This window comes from Leptodactylus fuscus, chromosome 3 (assembly GCF_031893055.1).
Source record: "Leptodactylus fuscus isolate aLepFus1 chromosome 3, aLepFus1.hap2, whole genome shotgun sequence".
In the NCBI taxonomy this organism is placed as follows: Eukaryota; Metazoa; Chordata; class Amphibia; order Anura; family Leptodactylidae; genus Leptodactylus; species Leptodactylus fuscus.
The window spans coordinates 56,835,788-56,863,193 of record NC_134267.1 but is presented as its reverse complement, the minus strand read 5'-3'; the positions used below and the strand labels follow the sequence as shown (position 1 = coordinate 56,863,193).

Below are 27,406 nucleotides of genomic sequence, written 5' to 3'. Positions count from 1 at the left end.
GTGCTTATAGGTATCCTCTGTATACAGAATATAAGATTTTCACTGATTTTGCGCATCCTGTAAAATTACTGTCAATAATTCTGAGCGAAAATTAAAAGAAAAGGGGTGTTTTGAGCAGTGCAAAATTAGTATATTTTAACGCTGGTAGGTCTTCAGCAAATTCTGTTCTATTATATGCCCAGTTTTGTGTACAATATGCAGCATAGTCTTTTGGCAGCTGTATGATCGCTGTATACTCCCCATCGAAGTCAGAGGAGACTGATCTGTAATACAGGGCCACGACTATACATTTGTATGACATCTGCAAGATCATTTGAAACCATTATCATTACAAGGTCATGCATTCCAAAGCACAATGTACAAGTAATCCACTTGTCCTATCACCTTCCCACTTCTATTTATGGAGTAAAATGTCAAGAAGGAAGGGCTGGTCTATTCACATAAAGATTCTAACCTTTGCTCAGACATTGAAAGGGTGTTCTGACTTCTGTTTAAGGTGTAATATTGCTGCTAAGGGGTCCATGACCATTACTCCTCTTTCCAGTGGTGGAAGGTCTGGACTTCAATTACAGGAGCCCCAGCTGATGCCAGAGTGCTGTCCCATTTGTGCTAGGTGCCCACAGCAGCCATTCATAGGCCTCAGAGGTGACCTACACAAGTTAGAACAGAATTTTAGATATTTTTTTTTTAATATTGTGTTTTTGTTTTTTTTGTTTTGTTTTTTTAATGTTCTTTTTAAAACCTAGTTAAAATAAAGGTCACAATAACAATTTAGAAGAAATTATAATATATTTTAAGAGGGTTTTTTATTTCTCTAACCTTAGGAGAGGTCATAAATAACTGATCAGTAAGTGATAAGCAATTGGCTGTCTTGGAGGTGTAACCAGTCTGTCTATAAGGGTCGGTTCACACAAGGTAACGCGTCATTGATTCTGACACATAAAATAGTGTCAGAATCAGCGCTACAAAACAGAATCCCATTGACTTTAATGGGTTCCGTTTAGCACGGGTAACACATTGAAATCAATGGGAGGCTTTTTAACCCATTGATTTCAATGTGTTATTCTGTTTTGTAGCGCTGATTCTGACACAAGTTTACGTGTCAGAATCAACAACGAGTTCACATCATGTGAACGGACTCTTACTCTACAGTGCACAGAGCCTGAAGCAGATTTGTTACCTGTAATGTGGTCATACATGCATACTTATCATGGACATCCCTTTTAAACAATGAAGATAAATTAATAATAATATTATACAATTCTATAATTCTGTATCCTATTATTTTTTTATTTTTTTTTTACCAAAGCAAATGGCTACCGATGACCTACAAAATTGTAACTTTAGCAATATTTTAAAATAAATTCATTTCAGCATCTACACTTAATATATGGTCATTGCCCAATCTCATATAGTCAATGACCATATATTATCTAAAGGGGAAAGTGATCTGATGGCATGTCTGATTTCAGATTTGATGAAAGGTGTCATGTGGTATACATACACTCTTCTTAGGATTTGTCAGCTCCATTCTAGACTTGCTGGGTGTGTTATTGTGCCTTTCATGATGTGTGCCCTGTATTAAAGGGGTGGGAACTTAAAATGGAGTGGTACTTTAAATCCTTCTCTTGATCCTGACCTACCTCTGCCCAGCCTATTCCATACAATGCGGTAAAGGTGCTTAGTATATACCTGTTGATCCTTATTTTTCTTTTTTAAATGCAATAGTTAGGATTTTTCTCTGGTATATAATTGGTACGATGGTGATGAATACAGGGTTCGGTCCCATCCTCCTGTCAGTGATGAGAATGACTTGGCTCCGGTAAAGCTCTCGTATTGGCTTACACTCCCTGGGTTATGCTAAGCCCACCTGTGATTAAAAATGAGTAGAAAATGCCGAGCGGGATGCTGGCTGTCGAGGATCTAATTCATATTAGGAATTCTCCAAAAAAAAACAACATGCTTATCGGTTTGGAGACTTGACAGCTAGGTTATTTTTGTTCTGAGCTTCTGTACATAGCAGATTTCCATCTGTCATTAAAATTCTTTCCAGTTGTAATAGTCTTCTGTTAGAAAAGGGAATACTCTGCATAAAGAGAAGTTGTCACATGGATTTTAGGTTTTAAACCACCACACCACAAGTCTACAGTATTATTAAGGTCCTTTCCATACATGCTTGTGTTAATAAAATAAACAAAATTGCATGATCCATATGAAAATATGTTTCTCTGGTTATGTATGCTTCAGCATTATTGGTCCGTCACATAGTATCTCTGTAATAGCACTCGTAGCTGCATGATTGACGTGCCAGGTATCTGAAATCTAATACACCCCCAATAGAGGGTCTCCCTGACCCTCCTGGGAATTCACAGTGAAGTTTGGCTGGAACCTCAATCACTAATTCTCTGCGTACTTGGTGCATGCACAGTATGAACTGGTCCACCCGGCATCACTGTGTGTGGGCAGTGTGCAAGATGTCAGAAGGCGCGCCTATATGGGACCCAATATGGCAAGTCAATGAGGCCACTATGAACATGAATACAGAGACGACTGTGACTGTTCAGTAACACTAATCTATTCAGATGACCAAAAAAAAGGTCATTTTATATATGGATTAAAGCTGTTTTTAGCCAAGCAAGTGGGGTTACATACTGTACAGAAATATACAGTAGTTAATGTATAGAGTTATGGATTTATATTTCATTTAAAGGGGATGTCCACCAAATCTGTTAGAGGATTGAAAAAAAAAAAAAAAATGTATTCGATGCTGCTTTTTTTTCAGTCTGTCTGGGTGCTTGACTGCCGGTATCTAACCCATCACATGCTGCAGTCTCAAAATTTTCTGTTTGACTCTGCTTTCCCTGTGGCTGGGGAGGGGGGGGGGGGGGGAGGTTAAAATGGTGTGATACAGCTTTTTTTTTTTTTTTCTAACACAGTTTCAGGACCATATGTATCAATGTAGATGTGCCCTGGACACGATGCCAGGGCTGTTTAGGGTCCAAATCATTGGCGATGGTTCATAAGGTTTAAAAAAAAAAAAAAAAATGCACATGATGGAAATGACAGTATCTTACGGACGTCTTGTGAGCACTGTTTAACCTTTTTGTTTATCATTTATGAAACAATGCCTTTAATCCTATGTACATGTATTGGGATGTAATGTATGGGTTATCAACATCAACTGTATTTGTTTTGCCCTGTAGGAATTTATCACCCAACTTTTGTCTCGAATACAAGGAATGCGAAAATTGAGTCCACCTCAGAAAAAGGATATATAAAGTTGCCATGACCACCTCTGTTTCAAGATGCAGCAAGAAAAAGACCACCAGACTTTTCAAGGAAACTTTCCTTCTTAAGGACTCTATATATTGCTGTTATGGAGGGTGGGATATACCAAGATGTAGTTCTTAACTAAATACTTGTTTTTGTGGTAGTTTAATAAAGGTTTTTTTTGTTTTCCCCAAACCCCCCCCCTTTTTTTTTTTTTTTTAGGGTTTTTTTTTTTTTAGGGGTTTTTTTTTTTTAGGGGTTTTTTTTTTCCTATATAATGGTAAACAAACTCAGTTGTGTTCTGGAACTGTCTTTCAATACAGTTGAAGTTATGTTACAATCAAAGGTTGTTGGCTTGTGCAGGATGTTCATTTATTTGAACAATACAACATTGTGACAGAGTATTAGGATTACAATATATCTGCTGCGTTTGTCTGTTTCGTGAATAAATTTCCAACCTTAGCTCCACGTTTGCAAGATTTACCATTTTGGGTTCTGTTCACACTGGTTTTTTGGCTCTTACTATAGACTGTAAACGTGGGTTCTCTGGGGGTTTGCTGGTGAAAGCAAGAATAATGCTTCAGGAATCGGACCCATCAGGGCATATGGAATTTTTAGGGAACCCCCCTCCATGAGCCAGAACAGTTGCCTAATAGGAGCAGCTCTTGCTCAGACAAACCGCAATGTAATAAGGTTTTTCAGGGCTGGGCACACTAGTTTTTAGTTTTCTTGGAAATTTCTGTTGTATTGGCATGGTATCGAAATTGCAACCAGACTGAGGTACCCAAATAAATATAACAAAATCAAAAGAAATTGCACCTTAACCAACATTTGGCTTTATATGAATTAAATTCTATGCAAAACGATCACATAAACACTGATATACAGTAAGAAAACTAAAAAAAACCTCCATTTTGCGGTCTGGATAACAAGTCTGTGGTGGATTTTGCCTTTCTGGCTCTTCATATTGGGCCTTTTAGACTCTTATTGTGTTCTCCTGGAGATGACGATGAAGGCCACACACTGTAATGGGTTAATACCTCTCCAATACCGCTAAACTCTTAGTTACAGGCACAATTGGGTTTCATTTATTAGAATTAAGTGGTTGTACGTGCGGATGTTTCCTGCAGTTTAACATTTTCGTTTTCACCTATTATGTTGCCAAAGGGGGTACCGTTTATATCTGAAATCACAAGGACCTTTTCAGGTTTACAATTCATTTCATCTATAACTTAGGGTAAGGTTATTACCAGCACTTTATTGAAGATATTTGAAATGATGTTGGAGAGGATGTATCACAAATTCTGTGAGATTGAGGTGTTGAGGTTAAGATGACGGCAATCATATCTTATATTTTTTTTTTTTTTTTTTTTTTTTTTTTTTTGTGGTCTAAGGAAATCCAGATGTAAAGCATTGTTGACACGTCGATGGTCTCAGAGTTACTGATACACTCTCTTTAACCGCTTTAAAGCACTGCGTTTCAAATTGAGCTTGTTCTGTAATGCTTCTATGGTTCTGCCAAAGTTAGAATGATTTTATAGCAATATTGCAAGGTTGACCCATAGTGCGACTTTGTTCTTTTGTGTTTGTGATATGATGGTAGTACAATAATTTTTTTCATTTAATTCTCCTCGCATAGGAATATCGCACAGAAGCCAATGCCGATAAAACATTATATGTAAAAGGTGCTCTTAACATGTTTTTCTCAAACAGATACATTTCCAGTGTTCTTTACTGGCAAGTTTTATTGTTTTATTTTGTATTGTTGACCATTTTATTTACAAGATATTTGCTGAAATAAAACACTGGCTATATCAAAGTGTCAGTTGTCTGTGTTTCTTAACCCCTTCCCGCCGATGGCACTTTTTGACTTCCTGACCAAGCTCGATTTTTCTAAACTGACATGTCACTTTATGTGGCAATAACTTTGGAACGCTTTAACTTACCAAAGTGATTTTAAGATTGTTTTTTCGTAACACATTGTACTTCATGTTAGTGGTAAATTTTGGTTGATATGTTTTGTTTTAATTATGAAAAAAATGGAAATTTGGTGGAAATTTTGAAAAATATGCATTTTATAAAGTTTGAAATGATGTGCATTGCATACAGATAGTCAGACCGCCAAAATTATATCATAAATCTCATGTCCCAGATCAATGCTTTATGTCGGCATCAAACTTTAGGCGCCCTTTTAATTTTTACGGACATTATAAGATTTACAAGTGAAACAACAATATTCAAAATTTTCAAGAAATTTCCAAAACCCAATTTTTTTAAAGGGCCTAATCCAGATATGAAGGCGTTTTGAAAGACCCTTGTATTAAAGCCCCCCATAAATCACCCCATTTTCAAAACTGCACCCCTTAAATAAGCCAAAACAACATATACCTAGTAGTTTAACCCTATAAGTGCTTAACAGGAATTAATACAAAATGGAGGTGAAATTTTCAAATTTGAATTTATTTTACTAATATTTTCGTTTAGCCCTAGAATTTGCACATTCACAAGGGGTTAAAGGAGAAAACTCCCCCCACAATTTGTTATGCAAGTTCTCCCGACTACCATAGTACCCCACTTGTGGGTGGAAACTAATATATGGACGCACAGCGAGACGCAGAAGGGAAGGCGCGCCAAGGAGCTTTTAGAGGGCAGATCTGGCTGTGATCAGTTTCAGGAACCATGTCGCATTTACAAAGACCTTGAGGAGTCAAAACAGTGGAGACCTCTAGAAAGTGACCCCACTTTGAAAACCGCACCCCTCAAAGAACTTATCAAGTGATGTAGTGAGCATTAGTAACCCCAAAGTGAATGTGTAAGCTGTGCAGCGTAAATTGGGGACACCAAATCCTATTCTATTTTCCCACTAGCTCCTATGACACGGATGGGGAAGAGGGGCATTCTGGGGGATCAGCGCTGGTGTATTATCCCTCATAAGCTCTAAATATGGGGTGTCCCCTGAAAACGCTCGCACAGCTTATACATTTCCTTCTAGTCGCAGCCACTTATGTCCTAATGATTTGGCGACTTTTGGGGTTTTTGTCTTCACATTGTACAAGCTAGATTTTTATCTTCTGGCAATGTGGCCATATGAGGGCTTGGTGTTTGCGGTATTAGATTTGCTTCTCAATGCCACCATTTTGGGGCCTGTAACTTATTAACTACATTTTATTAACTCTTTCTGGGTGGGATGTAAAAGGAAACATCAATTCTGGCATTGTTTTTTAGCATTAATTTTTTTCCCGTGCAGAGTACAGCATAAGTAACATGTTACCTTTATTCTGCGGGTCGGTACGGTTACGGCGATACCTCATTTATATTATTTTTTTAATGCTTTGCTATTTGTGCAGAATAAAATTCAATTTAGGGAAAAAAATCAATTATTTTTGCATCGCCATCTTCTGAAAGGCATAACATTTTTATTTTTCAGTAGACAGAGCTGGTTGAGGGCTTATTTTTTGCGGGAACACCTTTTTATTGGTACCATTTTGGTTTTCATCTGACCATTTGATTACTTTTTATTGAACATTTTGTAAGGGAAAGGTGGTGAATAATCATTATTTTGTGCGGTTTTCTACGTTTTTTTTTTTTTTTTTTTACGACGTTCGCCATTCGGGTTAAATAATGTTTTAATTTTATTGTTCAGGTTATTACGGACGCGGCGATACCAAATATGTAATGTTTTCTTCTATTTTTCTTTATTTTACATAATAAAACAATTTATATGGGGAAAATGGGATTTTTGGGGCTTTATTTATTTCTATTTTATTTTAAACTTTTTTATTTTTACTTTTTTCCAGCTTTTTTTTCCTGTCCCCATGGGGGATTGAAGCAGTGATCAGCTGATCACTGTTTTAATAGATATACGCTGCAATACACGTGTTACACGTGTATTGCATTGTATAGGAAGCTGTCAGCCTGTGTGGACGCACAGGCTGACAGCTTCCTTTTTAGGCAGGATCAACCAGGTATGTGAAGGGGGTAAGTGATGGGGCAGACCCGCGGTCACTGATCAGACCCCCCCCGCTGCCCCCTATGAACACCGGCACCCCCCGAAACCGGCGCGGGGGGTGCCGATCGGCACCATTTTAAAACGAAACCCCGGTCAACATGACCGCTGGCATATCAGGGGTTAACACCTGCGATCGGACCCGGTTCCGACCGCGGGTGTTACGGAGCATTGTTAGCCGTGCAGTTTCTGTGTGCGCACCATGCATCCGCAGTAATAGTACAGCGGTTTGCGGGAAGCCCTTCCCGGCAGCGCCGTACTATTACGGCGAATGTCGGGAAGGGGTTAAAGAAGTTGTCCGGGATGACTAGAAATCCCTGCGCTAGTCTACTTTCTAAATAACATTAGTAATAGAGATGAGCGAACAGTAAAATATTCTATATTTGTTTCGAATAGCCGCTCAATATTCGACTATTTGAACGAATATAGAACCCCATTATAGTCTATGGGGAAAATGCTTTGTTTCAGGGGAACCCAAATTCGACTCAGGAGGGTCACCAAGTCCACTATGACACCCCAGGAAATGATGCCAACACCTCTGGAATTAAACTGGGACAGCAGTGGAAGCATGTCTGGGGGCATCGAACATGCCCAAGTCATTGTATTACGTCAGGATCCCTGTCTGCTTGCGATATGCGGGAGCTGACTTTTTCCCATAGGAATGCATTGACCAGCGTTGATTGGCCAAATGCCATACAGAGTACAGCATTTGGCCAATCAACGCTGGTTCTGCCGGAGGCTCCTTTGTGAGGAGGCGGAGTCTAAGGTCCACAGCAGTCTCCATTCTTGTTCGATCTCTGATGTAGCAGTACTGAGCGCACAGCTCTGCTACACCTAAGATGTAGCAGCGTTGAGTGCATGCTGTGCTCTGCTACACCCTCAGATGCAGCAGAGCTGAGTGTGTGCTGAACCCTGCTACATATGAAATGTAGCAGAACTGGCTGTGACTGGAGTATAAGACTGCAGCTCTAGAGGTGACATGACATAAGACATGATGTATAGCAGAATAGTGACTGTAGCTTTGGATGTGACTGGAGTATAAGTGATGATGTAGCAGCAGAATAGTGAATGCAGCTCTAGAGGTGACTGGAGTATATATGCAGTCACTATTCTGTTGTACATCATGTCTTATACTCCAGTCACATCTAGAGCTGCAGTCACTATTCTGCTGTTACATTATGTCTTATGCTGCAGTCACTATTCTGCTGTTACATCTGGTCTTATACTCCAGTCACAGCCAGTTCTGCTACATCTGAGATGTAGCAGGGTTCAGCACACAGTCAGCTCTGCTGCATATGAGGGTGTAGCAGAGCTCAATGTGCGCTCAATGATTCCGATATTTTATTTTTTGGATGCTTCCGTCGTATTTCCTGTCCCACCTCCCCAGTTATTGGTGCAAAAAAAAAAAAAAGCGCCAGGGAAGAAGGGAGGGGAATCGAATTTTTAGTACGTTTACCTCGTGGTATTTGATTTGGAATCGAATACCTCGAACGGCCTGATATTCGATCGAATACCTATTCGATCAAACTGTGTTCGCTCATCTCTAATTAGTAATCAAAAATTAATATTAACCGTATCCGGGGACAGCCCTAGGGCCATTTTCTGATTATCCGGTGACAAACAGTTTCCCGCATTTCTGGAAAAAGATTGTCACTACTACCCCCCCTTTCCCTTCCCCTGAATCTCCAACATAAATCCTCACTTTCTAAAAAAAACCAAAACAAAACATGGTGAATGGAATGTAAGAGGGCAACTACGTCTATACCAGAAATCTAAAGTCAGATTATAATAAACTTTGAGCCAAAAAAAAAGTAAAAACACTTAATGGGGGCCTGTCTCCAGAATATCAACCCAGCCCCTCAAATTGATTCAGGTCGCCTAACTCCTCTAGACTGTGATGACAGGCTCCCTTTTAAGTCTTGATTTAGTAAATAGGACAGTTGTGGAGCTTGACAGATAAGTTTAGGTTCACATTTACGTCAAAGTCTGTATGAAACTCTGATGCAGAATTTGCTTAAAATCGGCAGAAAAATCCTTCAAGATTCATCTACGTCCTAGTAAATCAACACCATGTTGTATCAGCAGTTAGGTAGGCTGTGAGTTAGCACAGTGACCGACTAATCTTTGGAAACTGTAGAATTACGGGCCCGTTCACATGGAGTAAACACACGTGTATTATAGCAAAATACATGTGTAAAAAAAATAAGACTCCCATTGACTTCAATGACATTTTACATGTGTACAGTATTTTGCTGTGAAGTCAATGGGAGTCTATTTTTACACGTATTTTTCACACGAGTATTTTGCCAAGATACACACGCATTTACTCCGTGTGAACGGGCCCTAACTCTACAAAGTGTTGTGTTTAAGAGGAATTTCCCCTTCATTTTCCACCATTGGCACTTTCACCATGGTTTAGCCTCAATGGGATGCCAATACAGTACATCAGAATTCAATCGCAGCATCCCGCTCCTGATTAGGCCTAATCAGGAGGGTGACTGTACTCGATGGTGCTATATAAGTAGGCAAAATAAATATCCTTTAACCCCTTCCCGTCCCAGGCATTTTTTTTTCGATTTTTGTTTTTGACTCCCGGTATGGGAAAAATATTTTTAGAGATCTATAGATTTTGGCATTTGCAGTCACAGGGATACCTAATGTGTATGTGTTTCACAGTATTTAAGTACTTTTATATGTGTTATAGGGAAAGGGGGGTGATTTGAACTTTTAGTATTTTTTAATTTTATTTATTTTTTTGCAATTAGACCCTAGGGGTCTTGAACCCCGGGAGGTCTGATCACCGATGCAGTGCAATACAATGCTAATGCATTGCAAAAACATGGAAGTTCTATTGCAGGCTACATAGAGTAGCTTGCAATAGAAAATAATGAAAGCCAGGCCTTCACAAGGCTCCTGGCTGTCATGGTAGCAAAATGGCAGCCCCGCTGGTAAAATGGCTCCTCAGTCAGCCACCATATTTACGCATCCATCATACTAGTATGGCGAATGTTCGGAAGGGGTTAAGGACTGTAGTTACCTTTTATTCGTAGCAGACTTTGGCACATGATCAGCCTCATTTTAAAGGGGCTCTATCACTGGGAAAAGTCATTTTTATCTAAACACATGCTTGCATAGGCTTTAGAAAGTCTATTCCACACTTACCTTTAGTATGTAAATCGCCTCAGTGGTTTCTGAATAAGTCCGTTTTTATTCATATGCTAACGAGCTTCCAGGCAGCACAGGAAGTTCCCAGCAGCCTCCTCTCTCCCATTATCTCCTATGTGTGTGAGGCAAACAGGAAGCTGAGTCATCATCATCATCAGCAGCCTCCCATAGGAAACAACAGGGAGAGGTGTGCACGATGTATCGTGCACCAGTCTAATTAGCATATGAATAAAAACAGACTTATTCAGACACCACTGAGGCAATCTACATACTATAGGTAGGTGTGGAATAGACTTTCTAAAAGCTATGCAAGGAGGTGATTAGTTAAAAATGACTTTTCCTAGTGATAGAGCCCCTTTAAGACTTGTCGCCTATTAAGACACATCACAAAACACACGTAGTAAAGACTTGTATTCCACATGAATAAAACCATGTAAGGCATGTTGTGTCAATTCTGATCATCCTAGAAATGTATGAATAAATTGAGAACTGGGTGTTACTCTTTTCTTTGTCAATGGGTTGTGTTCATACACGGTGTGGATAGACGGATACACCTACAGTGCTTATACATAATGCTAGCTTTGCTGTCTTATTGAGTCTCATGTCTGCACCTGTAGCAGGTATGTATAAACAGATAAAGTACAACTAGTGGAGCAGGTGCTTACCTGTTTATTTTCAGACAGTTTTAATTTTTTTTTTTTTTTTTTTTTGTTCTCTTCCTTGAGAACCTCCTTATGTAGGAATACCTGAGGCCTGTCCAGGTTTATAAGCACAAGCTTCATTTTTCTTACTAGTTTTGATGAAAGACACTGCATTTGTGTTGACAGCTGCGAGTGCGCAAATGGTTTGACACAAAGGAGATACATTATTGGTATTTCCCTAGAGAGTAGGAAATAATAAGGTTTCTCACATTAGGGCTAAGGGCTAGTTCACACGTGAGTATAAGGGGAGGTTTTTGACAGCGGATTTCGCGTCCAAAACCTCCCCTTATAATGGTGGTCTATGGAGACCGCCGGGCTTCTTTTCTCCGCTAGCGGCGGGCTGCCGCTAGCGGAGAAAAGAAAGGACATGTCCTTTCTTCAGGCGGAAGCCGCGCAGGCTCAGCCGCGCGGCTTCCGCCCCCGGCAGCTCCCTCCTATGTCGGCTCATTCATTTGAGCCGACAGCAGAGGGTTAAGCCGCGACAGCGATGGTCGCGGCGGGCGGGTTTTGACGAGAGAGACGCGGCTCACCGCGTCTCTCTCCGTGTCAAAACCCGCGCGGGCAGTTCACGTGTGAGCTAGCCCTAAACTATAGAAATAATGCACTTAGTCTTAACCACTTCAGTACCGGGCCAATTTGTGGTCCAGGACCAGGCACATTTTAGACTTATTTTATATGTGCGGTTTTGAGGGCTATAATGTTTTTCTCATACGTCTCATTCAACTAATTTTTGCGTCTTTTTTTTTCAGGGACACATAGGGCATATTTTCGAATGTGTTCTAATTTTTTTTATATCCGGGAAAATATAAACAAAATAGGAGGAAAATTGTCTGGTTTTCACTTTACTTTTTTAAAATTTTTATTTAATAACACAAATTGCTACTGAAAAACTTTAGAAAATTGTTTTTCCTCTCCATTACGGTATTTTTTATTTTGTATGGTGTTGTCGGGGGTGGGGTGGGGGTGCACCTCGCTTCTTTTGGAAGGAAATGACCGGCTCCCTTTGATTTCAATGGGAGGCGGTTTTTATTAGCAGGATTTTAACGCGGATTCCACATCAAAATCTTGACCATTTTAAGTCCTAGGATGGTCTGACCATGGAAGGTGCTGAAAGGTAGAAGTAAAATGGAAAAGAAGTGGTACAGGCAGAAGAAATAGAGGAGAAGCGCCAAGGAGGGAGGGGTATAAGAAGAGAGGAAAAAAAAGGGGGTGGGGGTAAATCCGTTGCTGAATAGCAACAGTCAATCACAGACAGAATGCACCCAACAAGGCTAGGGGGATGGTCCAGAGCATTGAAATTCAAACCAATAAAACCAGGTTTTAGTGTAGGCTTTAGTCGTGCCATGCAGGAAAGAAGTGAGGTTTTCCATACGCATGATCTCATTGACCTTCAAAATCCAGATGAGAGGGAGGAAGGGGTTCAACTTGCTTCCAGTAGAGTGTAATGCAAGCACAGGCAGCAATACTTTTGTACTGTGTTTGCAGCAACCTCTGTATCTGTTTTGCTTCTCCTCGCCTTCCACTCCATAGACTTCTATGTACACATGTAATTTGACACCTCAGTGATCTCCATTCTGTCTTGGGAGACCAAAATATATTTAGCAAATATTTCAGATTAAATGTCAGTCAGGCGGTGGAGAGGAAAGGAGTTTAGTAAGAGAAAAAAAAACATTTCTCTTATAATATATTACAAATTTTTATCTATTCATACATACTATCTATTTATGCAAAGATTGTTGGACTATTAGGTCCAGTTTAAAGGGGTTTTCCCATCTCATTGTTTCAGCTTTGCCTGCAGTCTATTTTTCTAATTTCCTGTATTTCTCTCCCCCCCTCCTCCCCTTGATGACACTGAGGTATCACAATATTTATGCAGATCGGATAATATGCAGATGCTTGTACAGAAGGACTTGGTGTTATCTGTGTTTTTACATAGAGAGATAACAGACTTGACGTTATCAGCAAACTGCAATTAGCTGAGCTGATTATCCTTCCAGCACTGAGTAATTGACGTCACTTGTCCTATCTCACAGGTCCATGGTTATAGCAACGCTGTGTAAACAATGGGAGGAATAAGGTCACAGCAGGCAAACAAAGCAGCATTTCTAAAGCAATATATTTAGGAAAAGTGTTCAATTTACATAAGTTACCAGTATAGATAGAATCCTTGAGATGGGACACCCACTTTAAGCCTATATGGCCATCTTGTAAGTTAGGATTGGAGAACCATTCAAAGTTCCTTTTTTATTTCTTCATTCCTTATACTAGGTATAAATGGTGAACATGTCAGAGCTGATATGGATGTGGAATAAATTCCGAATCAATTTTTTTTCTTAAATCTTTCAGAAAAGCTGTTATTACTAATCGAGTAATGTGTTTTATATATTTTAATCCAAACAGATGAAATAACGGGCTCTTCCTGTAAGAGTCACACCTGTAATTTGCTTGACAGTTTACAAGTGGATTTGAGATTCAAGGATTTTTGTTTGCAAAGAAGAAGTTAAAGCTTTGGCTGGTTTCTATGCCAACGGTGTGCTGGGGCGAGAATCATTTATGAAAAGAAATCCCTGAAGTGGCAAGGCTGCTTGTCAAAAGGAGATTTGCTTGCTTTCTTTCTACATGCCCTCAGCATAAATTTATAGTTTGCATCACAGGTTGATTTTTCCTTAAAATCCAATGTTGAAAGGTTCTAATACTTCTTTAAGTACTGAGATCTCTATAGCCGTCATTAATCGAGCTACGATAGGCTCCGAAAGATGCGACGAAACAATATGAGATTTCGTTTATCTGTGTAGGGAGCTGCCATTTTACTGTTCTTTATTCGTTCGTCTGTGTGGGTTGCCAAATAGTTATGAAAGCCGGCCTTGTTTGCCTGATAAAGTGGAAAGGATATGCTAGTTAATTCAATTTATTAAAAAATGCCATTGCTTTGTAACAGTGGCTTTGAAAGTATGGAAAGAGCCTGCAGCAAAGAAGGAGAACATGTAGCCAACAAGTGTGATTGTTTAATTGGTATGAAGTCTCAGGGTAATGGCTGCCAGAAACATTTCTGTTGTGGGAGGGGGGATTATTAGAAGGAAACATGTTTAAAGGCGTATTAACGTCAAAATGTTGTCATGGCTGTTAAATTTGGTGTTTCTTGGAACTGCAGCCTTGGTCTTCTGGTCTCCTCCACAGTCAACAAGTCTGGGTGGTTTTCAGATTCATTCGGAACAAAAGCCTTAGTGTCAGAATATCAGATATTATTATAGCACAAGATTCAGGAATTATATTTTTATTTATGGAGATATTGGAACTTTTCTTACTGTCTCTTCCTTCAGTTGGTGTTACATAGCTAAGAGCCACTGCTATCCGCCTTCTCAGTGCATGCTTGCTGACTGCAAAGTGAGTGGGGCCCTATGAAGGGAGATGGGAGGGGAGCTTAGCCGAGCAATGTAGTGCTCAGTGTCTACAGGCAGTGTTCAGGCCATATTAGACAGGCCATATGAGCAATTGTGTTCTCAATAACTTCCGTAATAAAAATTCCAGCGCCAAAAAATAGATAAAACTTGACTTATACTGAATCATATTAAAAAATCTTTACAAAAATAGATCCATATTGCAAATACAAACACTGCTTACGCGTTTCAGGACAATAAGATATGTCCCTTACTCATAGCTTGAAAGTAAGGGACTCATAGCTATGAGTAAGGGACATATCTTATTGTCCTGAAACGCATAAGCAGTGTTTGTATTTGCAATATGGATCTATTTTTGTAAAGATTTTTTAATATGATTCAGTAAAAGTCAAGTTTTATCTATTTTTTGGCGCTGGAATTTTTATTACGGAACTTGTCTAAACGTCTTCCTCTTCAGTCGTGGAATTTCTGAGCAGCCTACAAAATGTGGTATGATCATTCCTTTATCTAAAGCTGGGGTTTTTGAGCGGATTTATTGTGTTTATTGTTCTCAATAACTACCCTGTCTGTTAGAGTTGCCATTCAACATGAAAATATTGGTTGGCCGGTTGCATCTCATAAGCAGATTATGGGTAGCACATCACATGTGTAAACAGGACAGTGCCGCCAATAATTCATAGGGCTGAATGAGGGAGGAATGATAGCAGTAGTGTTATCTCATTGATCGGCACTTTAGGGATGAGGTCTGGCTGTGTATACAGCCCTTAGGCAGGCACCGTGAAATAAAAAATTTGTTTTTATTAACACTGTTGGAGCTTGAAGTCAGGAAGATATTTTTTTTTTCCCCTTGAAATGGGCAATTGACATAAGCCTCATGGTTTGTTTTTTTTTTGCTTTCCTTTGGATCAATACTGTAGAGGACTGTAGGGATGGACTGATGTCTTCATCCAAACTCATCTACTATGTAACTATAGAATGATTGCGACCACCCCGGGAGAACCGTGCAGGAGGCTGGACTGTCACGGTGACCTTATAGGCACCAGAACTCCCAGGAGAGGTGCACAGGGAAATAGGCAGAGTCAGTTAGATGTGACGCCAGTTGGAGTATTGAGACACCCGCTGGTCCCTGGGCTGAGATGGTGATGTGGGTGTCAGTGCTCTACTCCAACAAAGAGCTTTAGCCCAGGGCTTAGCTGCAAGGAAGGCAATGTCCAGGCCAGGATCGGTAGAAGTACTCACTGCTTTATTGTAACAGGCATCTGCTGGGTCACTTGTCCTGTAGCAGTGAGCTGTGGCACAGTGGCTTGTAGCTGGCTGACACCTTCCCATGTATTAGCAGAGAGTCTAAGATGTCTGCAGGTCCAGTTGCTGGTATACTGCAGGGGCTCAGTTACCTTGTAGAGGTAGGTGCAGGCTGCCAGGGTTATAGCTCTGCTCAACCTGATATAATCCTGTCCTCTTACTGATAGTGATGGGGGCGCTGTCACAGCTTCTCTGTCCTGCTGTTGCTGTGACAATCCTCACAGCACAGTGTCTGAGACACAAGATGGCCACTGCCACCCTTCTCCTTCCCTGGCTCTTACAGAATACTACTTCCTCTCTCTGCTATGACTATTTCCTGTTCCAGCTACAGATCCACTCACCATAGTGTGTGTTGCTATGGAGACCACAGCTCACTAGGACAAGTGAAACCAGAGAACAATAGCTTAACAACATTACACAAATGAATACAGAATAAACATGACAACATATACAAACCATCATAACATGTAAGGCACTTATATGGCCAAATAACCATTAGTAACTCCTGTGAGGGGGTTACATGATATCATAGGGCAGGGACAGTAGAGGCAAGCTAAGGAACCTGCTTCTAATACTAGCCAGGCTGAGTTCACACAGAGTTATTTGGTCAGGAATCTGCCTCAAAATCAGCCTCCAAAAAACTCTGTGTGCACTGACCCTAAGTGTGTATAGTATACACTATACATGCAGTGTATGGAATAGACTTTCCTTGTTTAGCAATACTGGAAGGGATAGAGCATGTTGAAATCTAACAAACTGATTCTGGCGTTGGGCGATAGTTTTGAAACTATTTAATTATTGCTCAATCCTGACAAAATTGACAACCTGTTGGTTTCAACTGACTTTAATGCATATGGCTGGCTTTACACTAAGGCTGGATTCACATCAAGCAGGACTTTTCTCTCCGCATTTTCAGATGGAAACCGGGCAGAAACCCTGTGGACCCCATTGTAGTCTATGGGTTTCTGCAGATAACCGCTTTTTAATCTGGTTAGCTTTCCATGTTTTAGGTCCCCAAGAAGACCCGAAGAACGGAAAGCTGGATGCTAGTGTGAACCTAGTATATGATGCAATACTATTAATTGATCTTTAAACTGGGAGGAATAATGAAAAACATTTTGTTATTGTACTATGCATTATATTCCTTCCTTTTAAGAATCAATATAACCCAGGGGGCTTTACAAATCTAATGCACACAGATGAAAATATTGATTGTATCTTAATTGTCTCTTTGCACTATTAATTTAGTTTGTTTGCAGTAAAGATTAATACTAAAAATTTTTTTTTTTTGCAAAAGTTGTCTCAGAGATTTAACCTGTCAGTTTCCACTGTGAGGAACATAGTAAGGAAATGGAAGACCACAGGGACAGTTCTTGTTAAGCCCAGAAGTGGCAGGCCAAGAAAAATATCAGAAAGGCAGAGAAGGAGAATGGTGAGAACAGTCAAGGACAATCCACAGACCACCTCCAAAGAGCTGCAGCATCATCTTGCTGCAGATGGTGTCACTGTGCATCGGTCAACAATACAGCACACTTTGCACAAGGAGAAACTGTATGGTTGAGTGATGAGAAAGAAGCCGTTTCTGCAAGCACGCCACAAACAGAGTCACCTGAGGTAAGCAAAAGCACATTTGGACAAGCCAGCTTCATTTTGGAAGAAGGTCCTGTGGACTGATGAAACAAAGATTGAGTTGTTTGGTCATACAAAAAGGCGTTATGCATGGTGTCCAAAAAAAACAGCATTCCAGGAAAAACACTTGCTACCCACTGTAATATTTGGTGGAGGTTCCATCATGCTTTGGGGCTGTGTGGCCAATGCCGGCACCGGGAATCTTGTTAAAGTTGAGGGTCACATGGATTCCACTCAGTATCAGCAGATTCTTGAGAATAATGTTCAAGAATCAGTGACGAAGTTGAAGTTACGCCGGAGATGGATATGTCAGCAAGACAATAATCCAAAACAACGCTCCAAATCGACTCAGGCATTCATGCAGAGGAACAATTACAATGTTCTGGAATGGCCATCCCAGTCCCCAGACCTGAATATCATTGAACATCTGTGGGATGATTTGAAGCGGGCTGTCCATGCTCGGCCACCATCAAACTTAACTGAACTTGAATTGTTTTGTAAAGAGGAATGGTCCAAAATCCCTTCATCCAGGATCCAGGAACTGATTAAAAGCTACAGGAAGCGACTAGAGGCTGTTATCTTTGCAAAAGGAAGATCTACTAAATATTAATGTCACTTTTCTGTTGAGGTGCCCATACTTTTGCACTGGTCAAATTGTGGTTTATTGCATAGTGCACATTTTCTGTTAGTACAATAAACCTCATTTCAATCCTGAAATATTACTGTGTCCATCAGTTATTAGATATATCAAACTGAAATGGCTGCTGCAAACACCAAAATATTTAGAACTAAAAATGATTAAGATTAATAGGGGTGCCCAAACTTTTTCATAGGACTGTATATATATATATATATATATATATATATATATATATCTCAAGGTACATCATTGGTACTTAGCTACACAAGACATAGGCATGGGGCAATAGTCTGTGTCGCTCTAGTCTTATGATGCAATATAGTTACTCATTGGATATTCATGGATTTAAGTCTTTAGTAATAATGTTTGTCCTGCAGCAAAATAATTAACTAATGGAAAAGCGACTGTATTGTGCCTTATAGGGAAAGAAACGTTTCCTCCAAGTCGTTAAATATTAACATACTGCTCCAATCTGCTTTATTAAATTCTTACCGTGTCTTGGCATGTAAAGAGCAAATGCTTTATGTTCTTAGCCTGTGTTTACACATAATATGCGCATTGCTGCTGTGTCTGTCGTATTACCGTACTAGTAAATGCCTTCAGCGTAGCTACTCAGGTCATTGTCACTCCATAGGTAGTGGCTCTCAGTTCTAAAATCATGTTTTGTTTCATGGAAAAAATCCTTATGAGGTCATACGAACTTTATTGAAAGTGACCAACTACTAGAAACCTCTCCTTGTTAGTTAGGGGTTCTGTTCCAACAGTTGGGGCCACGCCATGTATTTGGCGCCAGATAATACTACAATGCAAAGACAATGAGGCACATTTATTAAGATGGGTATATTGTACACCCATCTTACTAAGAGACTCAACTGGCACTGAGAAATTTATGAAGAGGCTTCAACCTCTTTGTAAAATTTTCAAAGGCCCTGGCACCAAAATGGGAATCTATACCAGGTAGGAACTAGTGCAGATTATCATTCTAGAAAATGTTGTAAGTTCAAATAAATCAGCCAGGATGAGGTGGGAATGTCCTGATACTTTCATCACAATGCCCACATTTGTAGAATATGGAAGACAGGAGGTGGGTCCATGCTTGAGGTGCAAGACAGGGCTAAACGTATGTAGCAGGAAATGAATGATGAATTCCTCCCAATGTCTGGATGGAAAAAATGTCATTGCTGGGTTTATACTTCCAGTGATCAACTGATCTCACCATAGACATATTCAATAATAAAAAAAAATCACTACATTAATGTGGTCAGAACCTGCTGCTTGGGCCTGCTGATGGCAAAGTGTATCGGGAGATAATAATCAGTTAGTTGGATGTTTACATTTCTAATCCTATTGTTCTCAGGGGAGATATTCCTTCATTGCCAGAGGTGTCTGGTTTACTGCTTTCTCCCTATTCTGAACATATCTACAATTATCTGAGCATGCATGTATATGGGGGTGTCTGAAGGGGTAGCTGTCGGCCATATGGGCATACTGCTGACAGCTATCTAAAGTGTGAGGCCAGCTTTAGATTATCAACTATTATCTGTTAGGCTCAGTTCACCCTTATGTTACAGTCCTATGTTTGGCATACTCATAGAGATCCATTCACCAAAGAGTTTAAATGTAATTCACATAAATCGCAAAACAGAAATTAAAATAAAGTCCATTTGCAATGCAGACATCCAGTAAATACATCCATCATGAGCTATTCATGAACTTTTCATGATATGTCTGTTAAACAGCCTGCAATGGATATGTAACATTGGCATCTGTCACTCATAGGTTCAGGACATATACATTAATAGGACGCATTATAGTCTATGGGTAACTTATTTATAAGTTAAGAGGTTTTCCTGGTATGTATGGTAAATAGACATAACAAAAATGTAATGCTAACTCTATCTATCTATCTATCTATCTATCTATCTATCTATCTATCTATCTATCTATCCATCCATCCATCCATGGCCGCCATCAGGAATTTTGGGGCCCCATACAGCCTAAGTGTCTGCCCCCACCGCCCCACGCCATTTTAAAACTACCTTATTTTGCGTCATACCAATTCTGTATTACATTTCCCTTTATTTAGCAGCATTACAAGGCTTAATCAGATTCTATTTGCAGGTAAAATCTGCTACGTGTGAAAGCGCCTATAGAGAGCCAACACCATTTATAAGAGCCCTCCTAATAAATCCTCAGGGCTTTTTCACGTTGCGTTTTTGGCCTCCCTTGCCGGGATACGTTGGTAACCAGTCAGAATCAGCTGTCAACTTATCCCTGCACGAAGAACTGGCCATTAAAAAAAAGGGGGGGCCTGCAGTTCTCCGTGCAGGGATAAGTGGGTAGCTGATTGTGACTGGTTACCAACGTATCCCGGCAAGGGAGGCCAAAAACGCAACGTGAATACTCCTTTAAAGTGAAAGTCCCACCCCCAAACAGGCTGCTATGCTAGTAGCATAGCCTACATCATTATTATTCTCCAGCTAAAAACTTATATATTATATATTATTGCCCCAGTTCCCTCTCCGCAGTGCCGCACACCCGATGTCCCAACAATCCCCCCCCCCCCCCCCCGTCTACCCTCTAACATCTTTCCATTGCCCCCTGTACCCATACCTCCCAACTTTTGAAGAACCAAAAGAGGGACAAAATGTGCGGCGCGCTTTGCGCCGCGGGAAATTTAGCCCCACCCACTGTTATGTTGACTCCGCCCACTCATTAATTTTTCATGTGCCCGCACACTGTATAATCCTCCAACAGTCACCCGTAAATTATATGTCCACCCTCCGTCTCTCCCTCAGCTTCATATACACCCTTCATCGGCCCCCAGATTCATGTCCCCTCCATCTCTGCCCCCAGATTCATGTCCCCCCATCTCTGCCCCCAGATTCATGTCCCCTCCATTTCTGCCCACAGATTCATGCCCCCACATCTCTGCCCCCAGATTCATGTCCCTCCATCTCTGCCCCCAGATTCATGTCCCCCCATCTCTGCCCCCAGATTCATGTCCCCTCCATCTCTGCCCCCAGATTCATGTCCCCCCATCTCTGCCCCCAGATTCATGTCCCCTCCATCTCTGCCCCCAGATTCATGTCCCCTCCATCTCTGCCCACAGATTCATGTCCCCTCCATCTCTGCCCCCAGATTCATGTCCCCTCCATCTCTGCCCCCAGATTCATGTCCCCTCCATCTCTGCCCCCAGATTCATGTCCCCTCCATCTCTGCCCCCAGATTCATGTCCCCTCCATCTCTGCCCCCAGATTCATGTCCCTCCATCTCTGCCCCCAGATTTATGTCCCCTCCATCTCTGCCCCCAGATTCATGTCCCCTCCATCTCTGCCCTCAGATTCATGTCCCCTCCATCTCTGCCCCCAGATTTAGGTCCCCTCCATCTCTGCCCCCATATTCATGTCCCTCCATCTCTGCCCCCAGTGTCATACCGTCCTCTCCATCTCTGCCCCCAGATTCATGTCCCTCCATCTCTGCCCCCAGTGTCATGCTGTCCTCTCCTTCATCTGCCCCCAGTTTCACGTTCCACGCCTCTCTCTCTTACTGGCGCACAGTTGTAGACGCGATGTGACATCATCACATCGCGTCTACACTGCCGGGTAGCCGGCGGCAGCGGCGCAACGAGGAGCTGACACAGGTCAGCTCCTCGATTCAGCCGCATATGTGTCAGCGAGAGAGGCCGCAGCGGCGAAGCGAGGAGCTGACACATATGCAGCTGAAGCGAGGGGCTGACCTGTGTCAGCTCCTCGCTTCGCCGCTGCCGCCGGCTACCCGGCAGTGTAGACGCGATGTCAGCGAGAGAGGCGGCAGCGGCGAAGCTAGGAGCTGACACAGGTCAGCTCCTCGCTTCAGCCGCATATGTGTAAGCTAGAGAGGCGGCAGCGGCGAAGCGAGGAGCTGACACAGGTCAGCTCCTTGCTTCAGCCGCGTATGTCTTCAACTCAGATCTGCATCCTCTGGACGCAGATCTGAGTTGAAACAAACAGGACATACAATGACTGCTGCCGGTGCCAGGGGGCCCGGGCCCCCCCAATTTTTAAATTTGGCCGGGCCCCTGACGCCAGTAGCAGTAGTACTGGCCTATCGGCGGCCCTGCATCCATCCATCCATCCATCCATCCATCTATCATGAATGGAGAGATTTTCAGACTTTCTAGGGTCTGAAAAACGGACATGATTCCTAATTGTAGCAGTGTTATCTATCCTCTGTTTAAGATCCTGTCCAAAATAGAGAAATCATAGCTGGGTTTAGTCCCAGACCATGGACTGTTCCCGTGTCGTATCCATTGGCAACCGGACAAGACAACAGACTGTCACCACTAAGATGGTTTGAGAAAATCTTTAAAATTCTGCAAAAAAAATTTTAATACTCATATTTGCAAAAATGTTTAGCTTTTAATTATTTGCAGATTTAAATATAGTTATGTTCATGGGAAAATCCCTTTAAGCTTTATCATCATAACTGACATATGTTCTATCACAATTCTTTATGGAGAATGACTATACTATTATATGGACTTTTCATTACCAACAGAAGGTTTTCATTCAGCTCGAGTCTCTTCTATTGCGCATTCACATTTCACTTACAGCACAGTTTTTCAATGTCATCTCAATGGCAAGTACCAAGCCAGCATTTGCTTTAACTAATTCCCACAATGAAGTGTTATCTTTCATTTTTCAGCTCATACAATCACAAATACAATAGAAGTTAGTGAGTTAGTGTAAGATCACACTATTTTTTTTTTTTTAACTAAAATACAAAGGTTTAATTTTTTCTTCTTCTCTATGGATTGTCATATTGTACAATCCCCTGGAGTATAATATCCCAGAACTATAAAGTCATTGATTTTATACTGTGACCTCAGGGAGTCTTGAGCGGCTGACTTCTCCTTACATCCCACTGGGCTGTCTGCCATTGAGCTTTCGAACAATAATCTTTCTAAATATAGATGCTGTCGATTTTGTTATTCCTTGGCATATATGTACGTGGATAGGAGCAGCCATTGGCATCATAGCACTTGAAGTGATGGTGAAATAAAGGAGGTGAGAATAAGATAATGTATACTGTGCATCAGCGTGCTCTGAAGAAATGCACATATACTGTGACAACACAATTGACAAAGGAGGTGCTCAAGGGACATTGGATTTGGGAAAGGAGATAATATTACACACAAGACATAACGGTAATAAGGTCTACTGGGCAATTTGGTTATCTCCATTTGTGTTAAAGGGGATACGTTTGTGTGGTACATTGTGTAGACCAGTGGATCACAAACTTTCTAAAAGCTTTTGTTTGGAACCCCCTCCACTACATCCCATAAAAAAGTAAGCTATATTCGTCCTCTATTATGTTTTCCAGCTGAATACTTATTCTTCCGTCATACATATCTGTTATAGACAAACGGCTGTTACTTCCATGCTTCCCCCCAAACACTGCTCTGCTACCTTCAATTCTCCTACACAAATCGCTCTGCTGTCCCTATGTTTTCCACAGCCACAGCTAGATGCCTGGATCAACACTGTAGGGGATTGTAGGGTTATAGGTTGGACTTGATGGACTAATGTCTTTATCCAACCTCATCAACTATGTAACTATGATGTACTATCAGCTATCATGTTTTTCCCTTCATACTCAACAGCAGTGCCAACATGTTTTCCTTCCTGCTTACACAGCTCTGTTGTCTCCATGCTCCCCCCCACACACACAATTCTGCTACTTTCATGCTTTCTCCATACATTAATTTCTGATACCTCCACATTCCTCCCCCATACACCCATCTTTGTAATATCTTCATTATTCCCCACACACTTACCTCTGTTGTATCCATCTCCCCCCATAAACACATACATACATATGTTCTTCCTACATGCAGCCCTGGACAGCTTCCATACATAAAGCTATTTTACAAGCTCCATCTCTGTATGTGACTGGTCACAAGACTGTGACATGGTCAAAGGTCCTTTTGCTGGACTGCAAAATGTCAGCAATATGTATTAGTATAGTTTTTAGTCCTGCAGTGAGGAAGGAACTTCTCAAATTGGCTTTCAGTTCAAGAAACATAGTTTACGAGATACCGAGCTTATTTCACAGATGCCTCTCAAGCATTGTGATGTCATTTCCAATTTAAGCCATAGTGGCAATGAAGAAAGGCAGCAGTGTACTGGTTTATATAAAGCTCTAGCCTCTGCCCACGACTGCGCTGCGTTTTGTTGGTGTTGGTGATCCACCTGCTCCAGCGTTTCGACAGCTGTCAAGCTGGCCTATTGCTGAACGCGTTCCTCGCGCTGTGCCTGGAGTATTGTTCCAGCATCTCAGCAGCTCGCTGGGATGCCATATAATGAGCGTGTTGTTAGCGTTGATGATCCGCATGCTCCAGCGTTTTGGCAGCTCTGAAGCTGGCCTGTTGCTGAATTCGTTCCTGGCGCTGTGCCCGTGATTGTTGCAGCATCTCAGCAGCTCGCTGGGACGCAATATAATGAGCGTGTTGTTGGAGTTGATGATTCGAATGCTCCGGCGATTCAGCAACTCTCAAGCTGGCCTGCCGCTGAACTTGTTCCTCGCGCTGTGCCCATGATTGTTGCGGCATCTCAGCAGCTCACTGCAACGCCATATAATGCATGTGTTGTAGGGGTCGATGATCCCCCTCATTTCCACTTGAGGAGAACTGTGTGACTTCTGGATTCCTTCATAGGTCCCATTGTTTACGACAAATAGATTTTCTTTTTCCAGGCATGGTTAAAAATTGACAAACTTTGCCCATATCAAGTTGCCTGCAGTGCCTGGAGAAGATCAGATAATATGCAAATATGTGTATACTAACCACAGAGGGTTAGCGAGCGTTTACACAGAGAGATAATAGCCCTGGCTTTCTCAGAAGCTGAGATAAGAGCAGTGTAATATAGTATATGAATATAAATTCATAACAGTCGTGAAGGCATGTAATTTACTGGGATAAAAAGTGGCCTATATTTTAATATTAATATTTATATTGTAATCGAGGTTACAATCTATGTGCCGAATTTCATTCAAATCCATTCAGCCGCTTTTGCGTGATTAGTAACAAACACACAAACATCCAAACACACAAACTTTCACATTTATAATATTAGTAGGAGTAGGATAGGATTACTCCCCATTGTCATCTTGCTTAAGGGGTGGGGCGCTAATAAAGTACTGTTGCAGCATCCCAAAGTGCTACTGCTTCTATTGTCTTGGCCTCTGGTTATGTTTTATGTCTGTATTGTGTAAATGTTTCATGTATTTATTGTTTTACAGCTTCTCCTTTTGCATATTCCTTGTTGGTTTCCCTCACCATTTGGTCACCCTTATACTTGGTACAACCCTGGCTTATCACAGGCCGCTGGGTGTGTGAGAGACAAAAGTCTCCAGGAAACTGTTGGGTTCTCAGTTGAATAGTGTGAGTTGCAGCAGTGTATGTTGGCTGACACACTTTACCCTTCGGCTTTCTGACAGCCCCTGAGGGAGAAGATTCAGACCCAGTGCTTTCTTCAAGACAGGCCTGAGACAGGGATTTCTAGCTGTCTAATCTACAGACATAGTGCCAGGAGGAGATCAGGAGTCTTACTTGACATGACTTGTTATCATAAGGTAACTGGGCCCATAAAAGACTCCTATCGTTACAGACCCAGAAATATCTACTGGCTATAGCTAAGCCCCTGAGAGAGTTGTTGGGGTAGAGTACAAAGCACTTAAGTCGCATCAGGTCTGACAACCTTCAACACCAAGTCTGGCCATATTTAATAGTAGAAGCTGCAAGATTCAAAGTGTACAGTTGCCACTGTAAAGTCACCCTGTTTCACTGCATTACTGCCACGTAAGTTCCTGCTATTACCATCAGGGCCCTTCTGAACACCATCACACCACCTCAGGGTAAGAGAGGAGCCGTCTCCATCTGCAAACTCCCCAGGGGAGCTGCTACCACCACCATCCGGTAGCACGCAGGCCCCCCTCGTTGGTGTCCAGCCTAGGAGGTGTGCTGGGGAAGATTGGTTGAGGGCAATTTGTTGGCACAGATATCGCCACTACTACTCCCATCCTCTACTTCCCTCCATGTGGGCTGCGAGACTGTCTTATGTTAGCATGCTTAACAAGTTAACAGTCATTCAATTTTACTGAACTAGGGTTCGCTCTCCGTTCTTTCTGCCAGATTTACTGATCAGCAGAGAAATGGCCACACCCTGAGAGCTGTACTGAGCTATGGTGGGAAGTATGAATGAAGTTTCGATGACATAATCTTTAAATTTCATAAAGCAGTCAGTGTTATCCTTAGGCAACAGAGGAGTGGTTGAAATAAAAAAAAAATAGACATATTGGACTGTATAACTATGAGCATATACAATGTCACTGACAATAGAAGAGGTGCTATACAGCTTGTGCAATTGAATTGGATGTGGCATATTATTTAGTAATTTTTATTCTATGTCTAAAGTCTCTGCACCAAACACTTCTTCCGCTCTTCTTTCGCACCCTACCCCCACCACTTGACATTTTACACAGCCTCTGCACCTAACCTATGCTAAAAGGAAGACGACACTTAATAATGCCGAGGCAGATCAATGATACACTCCTAACTCCTTGCATAATAACTTGCAAATATCATCTTTATCATTGGGGTGACTTGACTTCTTTTTACTGGGAATTGGTTCTATTTGTAATGAATATTGTTATTTTGAGGTGAACAGTCTTTACTATATTAAGGACTTAGCACATCTGATGAACACATTCCAGAGAGTTCAGCACTTGTTACAGTATTGCTAACTGCTCAAGTATCTGTTATACACTTAAAACAGAAGAAGGAAATTAAGCTCATGGATAAGGGCAAGAAAATGTATTGATAATACTTGATCAAATTGATCCTGTTCTGTATAACTCAACTTAAAGAGGACTTTTGACCACCTCCAACAAGTCCAGCTCTTTATATCACTTAATAGCCACTACTCCACTGATTCTGGTGCAGTTGGAATTTTTTCTCTAGGCCCCACCATTCCGGAACAATCAATGCTGCTAGTTTTGGTGCCTAATATGCTATTTAGTCTCTGTACTGTCAGGAGGGCGGTGTCAGACAGGAGCAGACAAGAGGTGTGACTCTGAGCTATGACACTGGCTGCCTCTGATTGGAACTCTGAGTCACGCCCCCCACCTGACATTGCCCTTCTGACATTAAAGGACTTACATAGCACATCAGGTACCAAAACTAACTGTGTATGTTACTGATCTGTTACTGTAATAGTGCCGGCCAGGTAACAGGTCTCCGAGTTAGGCAATAGTG

The 27,406-nt window shown here is 41.4% G+C and overlaps 1 protein-coding gene across 1 annotated transcript in view; it reads left to right on the top strand.

Annotated features, from left to right (window-relative positions):
• Window positions 1–3,456, top strand: part of PPP1R14C (protein phosphatase 1 regulatory inhibitor subunit 14C) — a 30,724-nt gene extending 27,268 nt beyond the window's left edge. The window contains exon 4 of the mRNA XM_075266589.1: window positions 3,204–3,456. Coding sequence (XP_075122690.1) covers window positions 3,204–3,278 — 75 coding nt within the window. The 3' untranslated portion in view covers window positions 3,279–3,456. The remainder of the gene's footprint in view (window positions 1–3,203) is intronic.
• The last annotated feature ends 23,950 nt before the right edge of the window (window positions 3,457–27,406 follow it).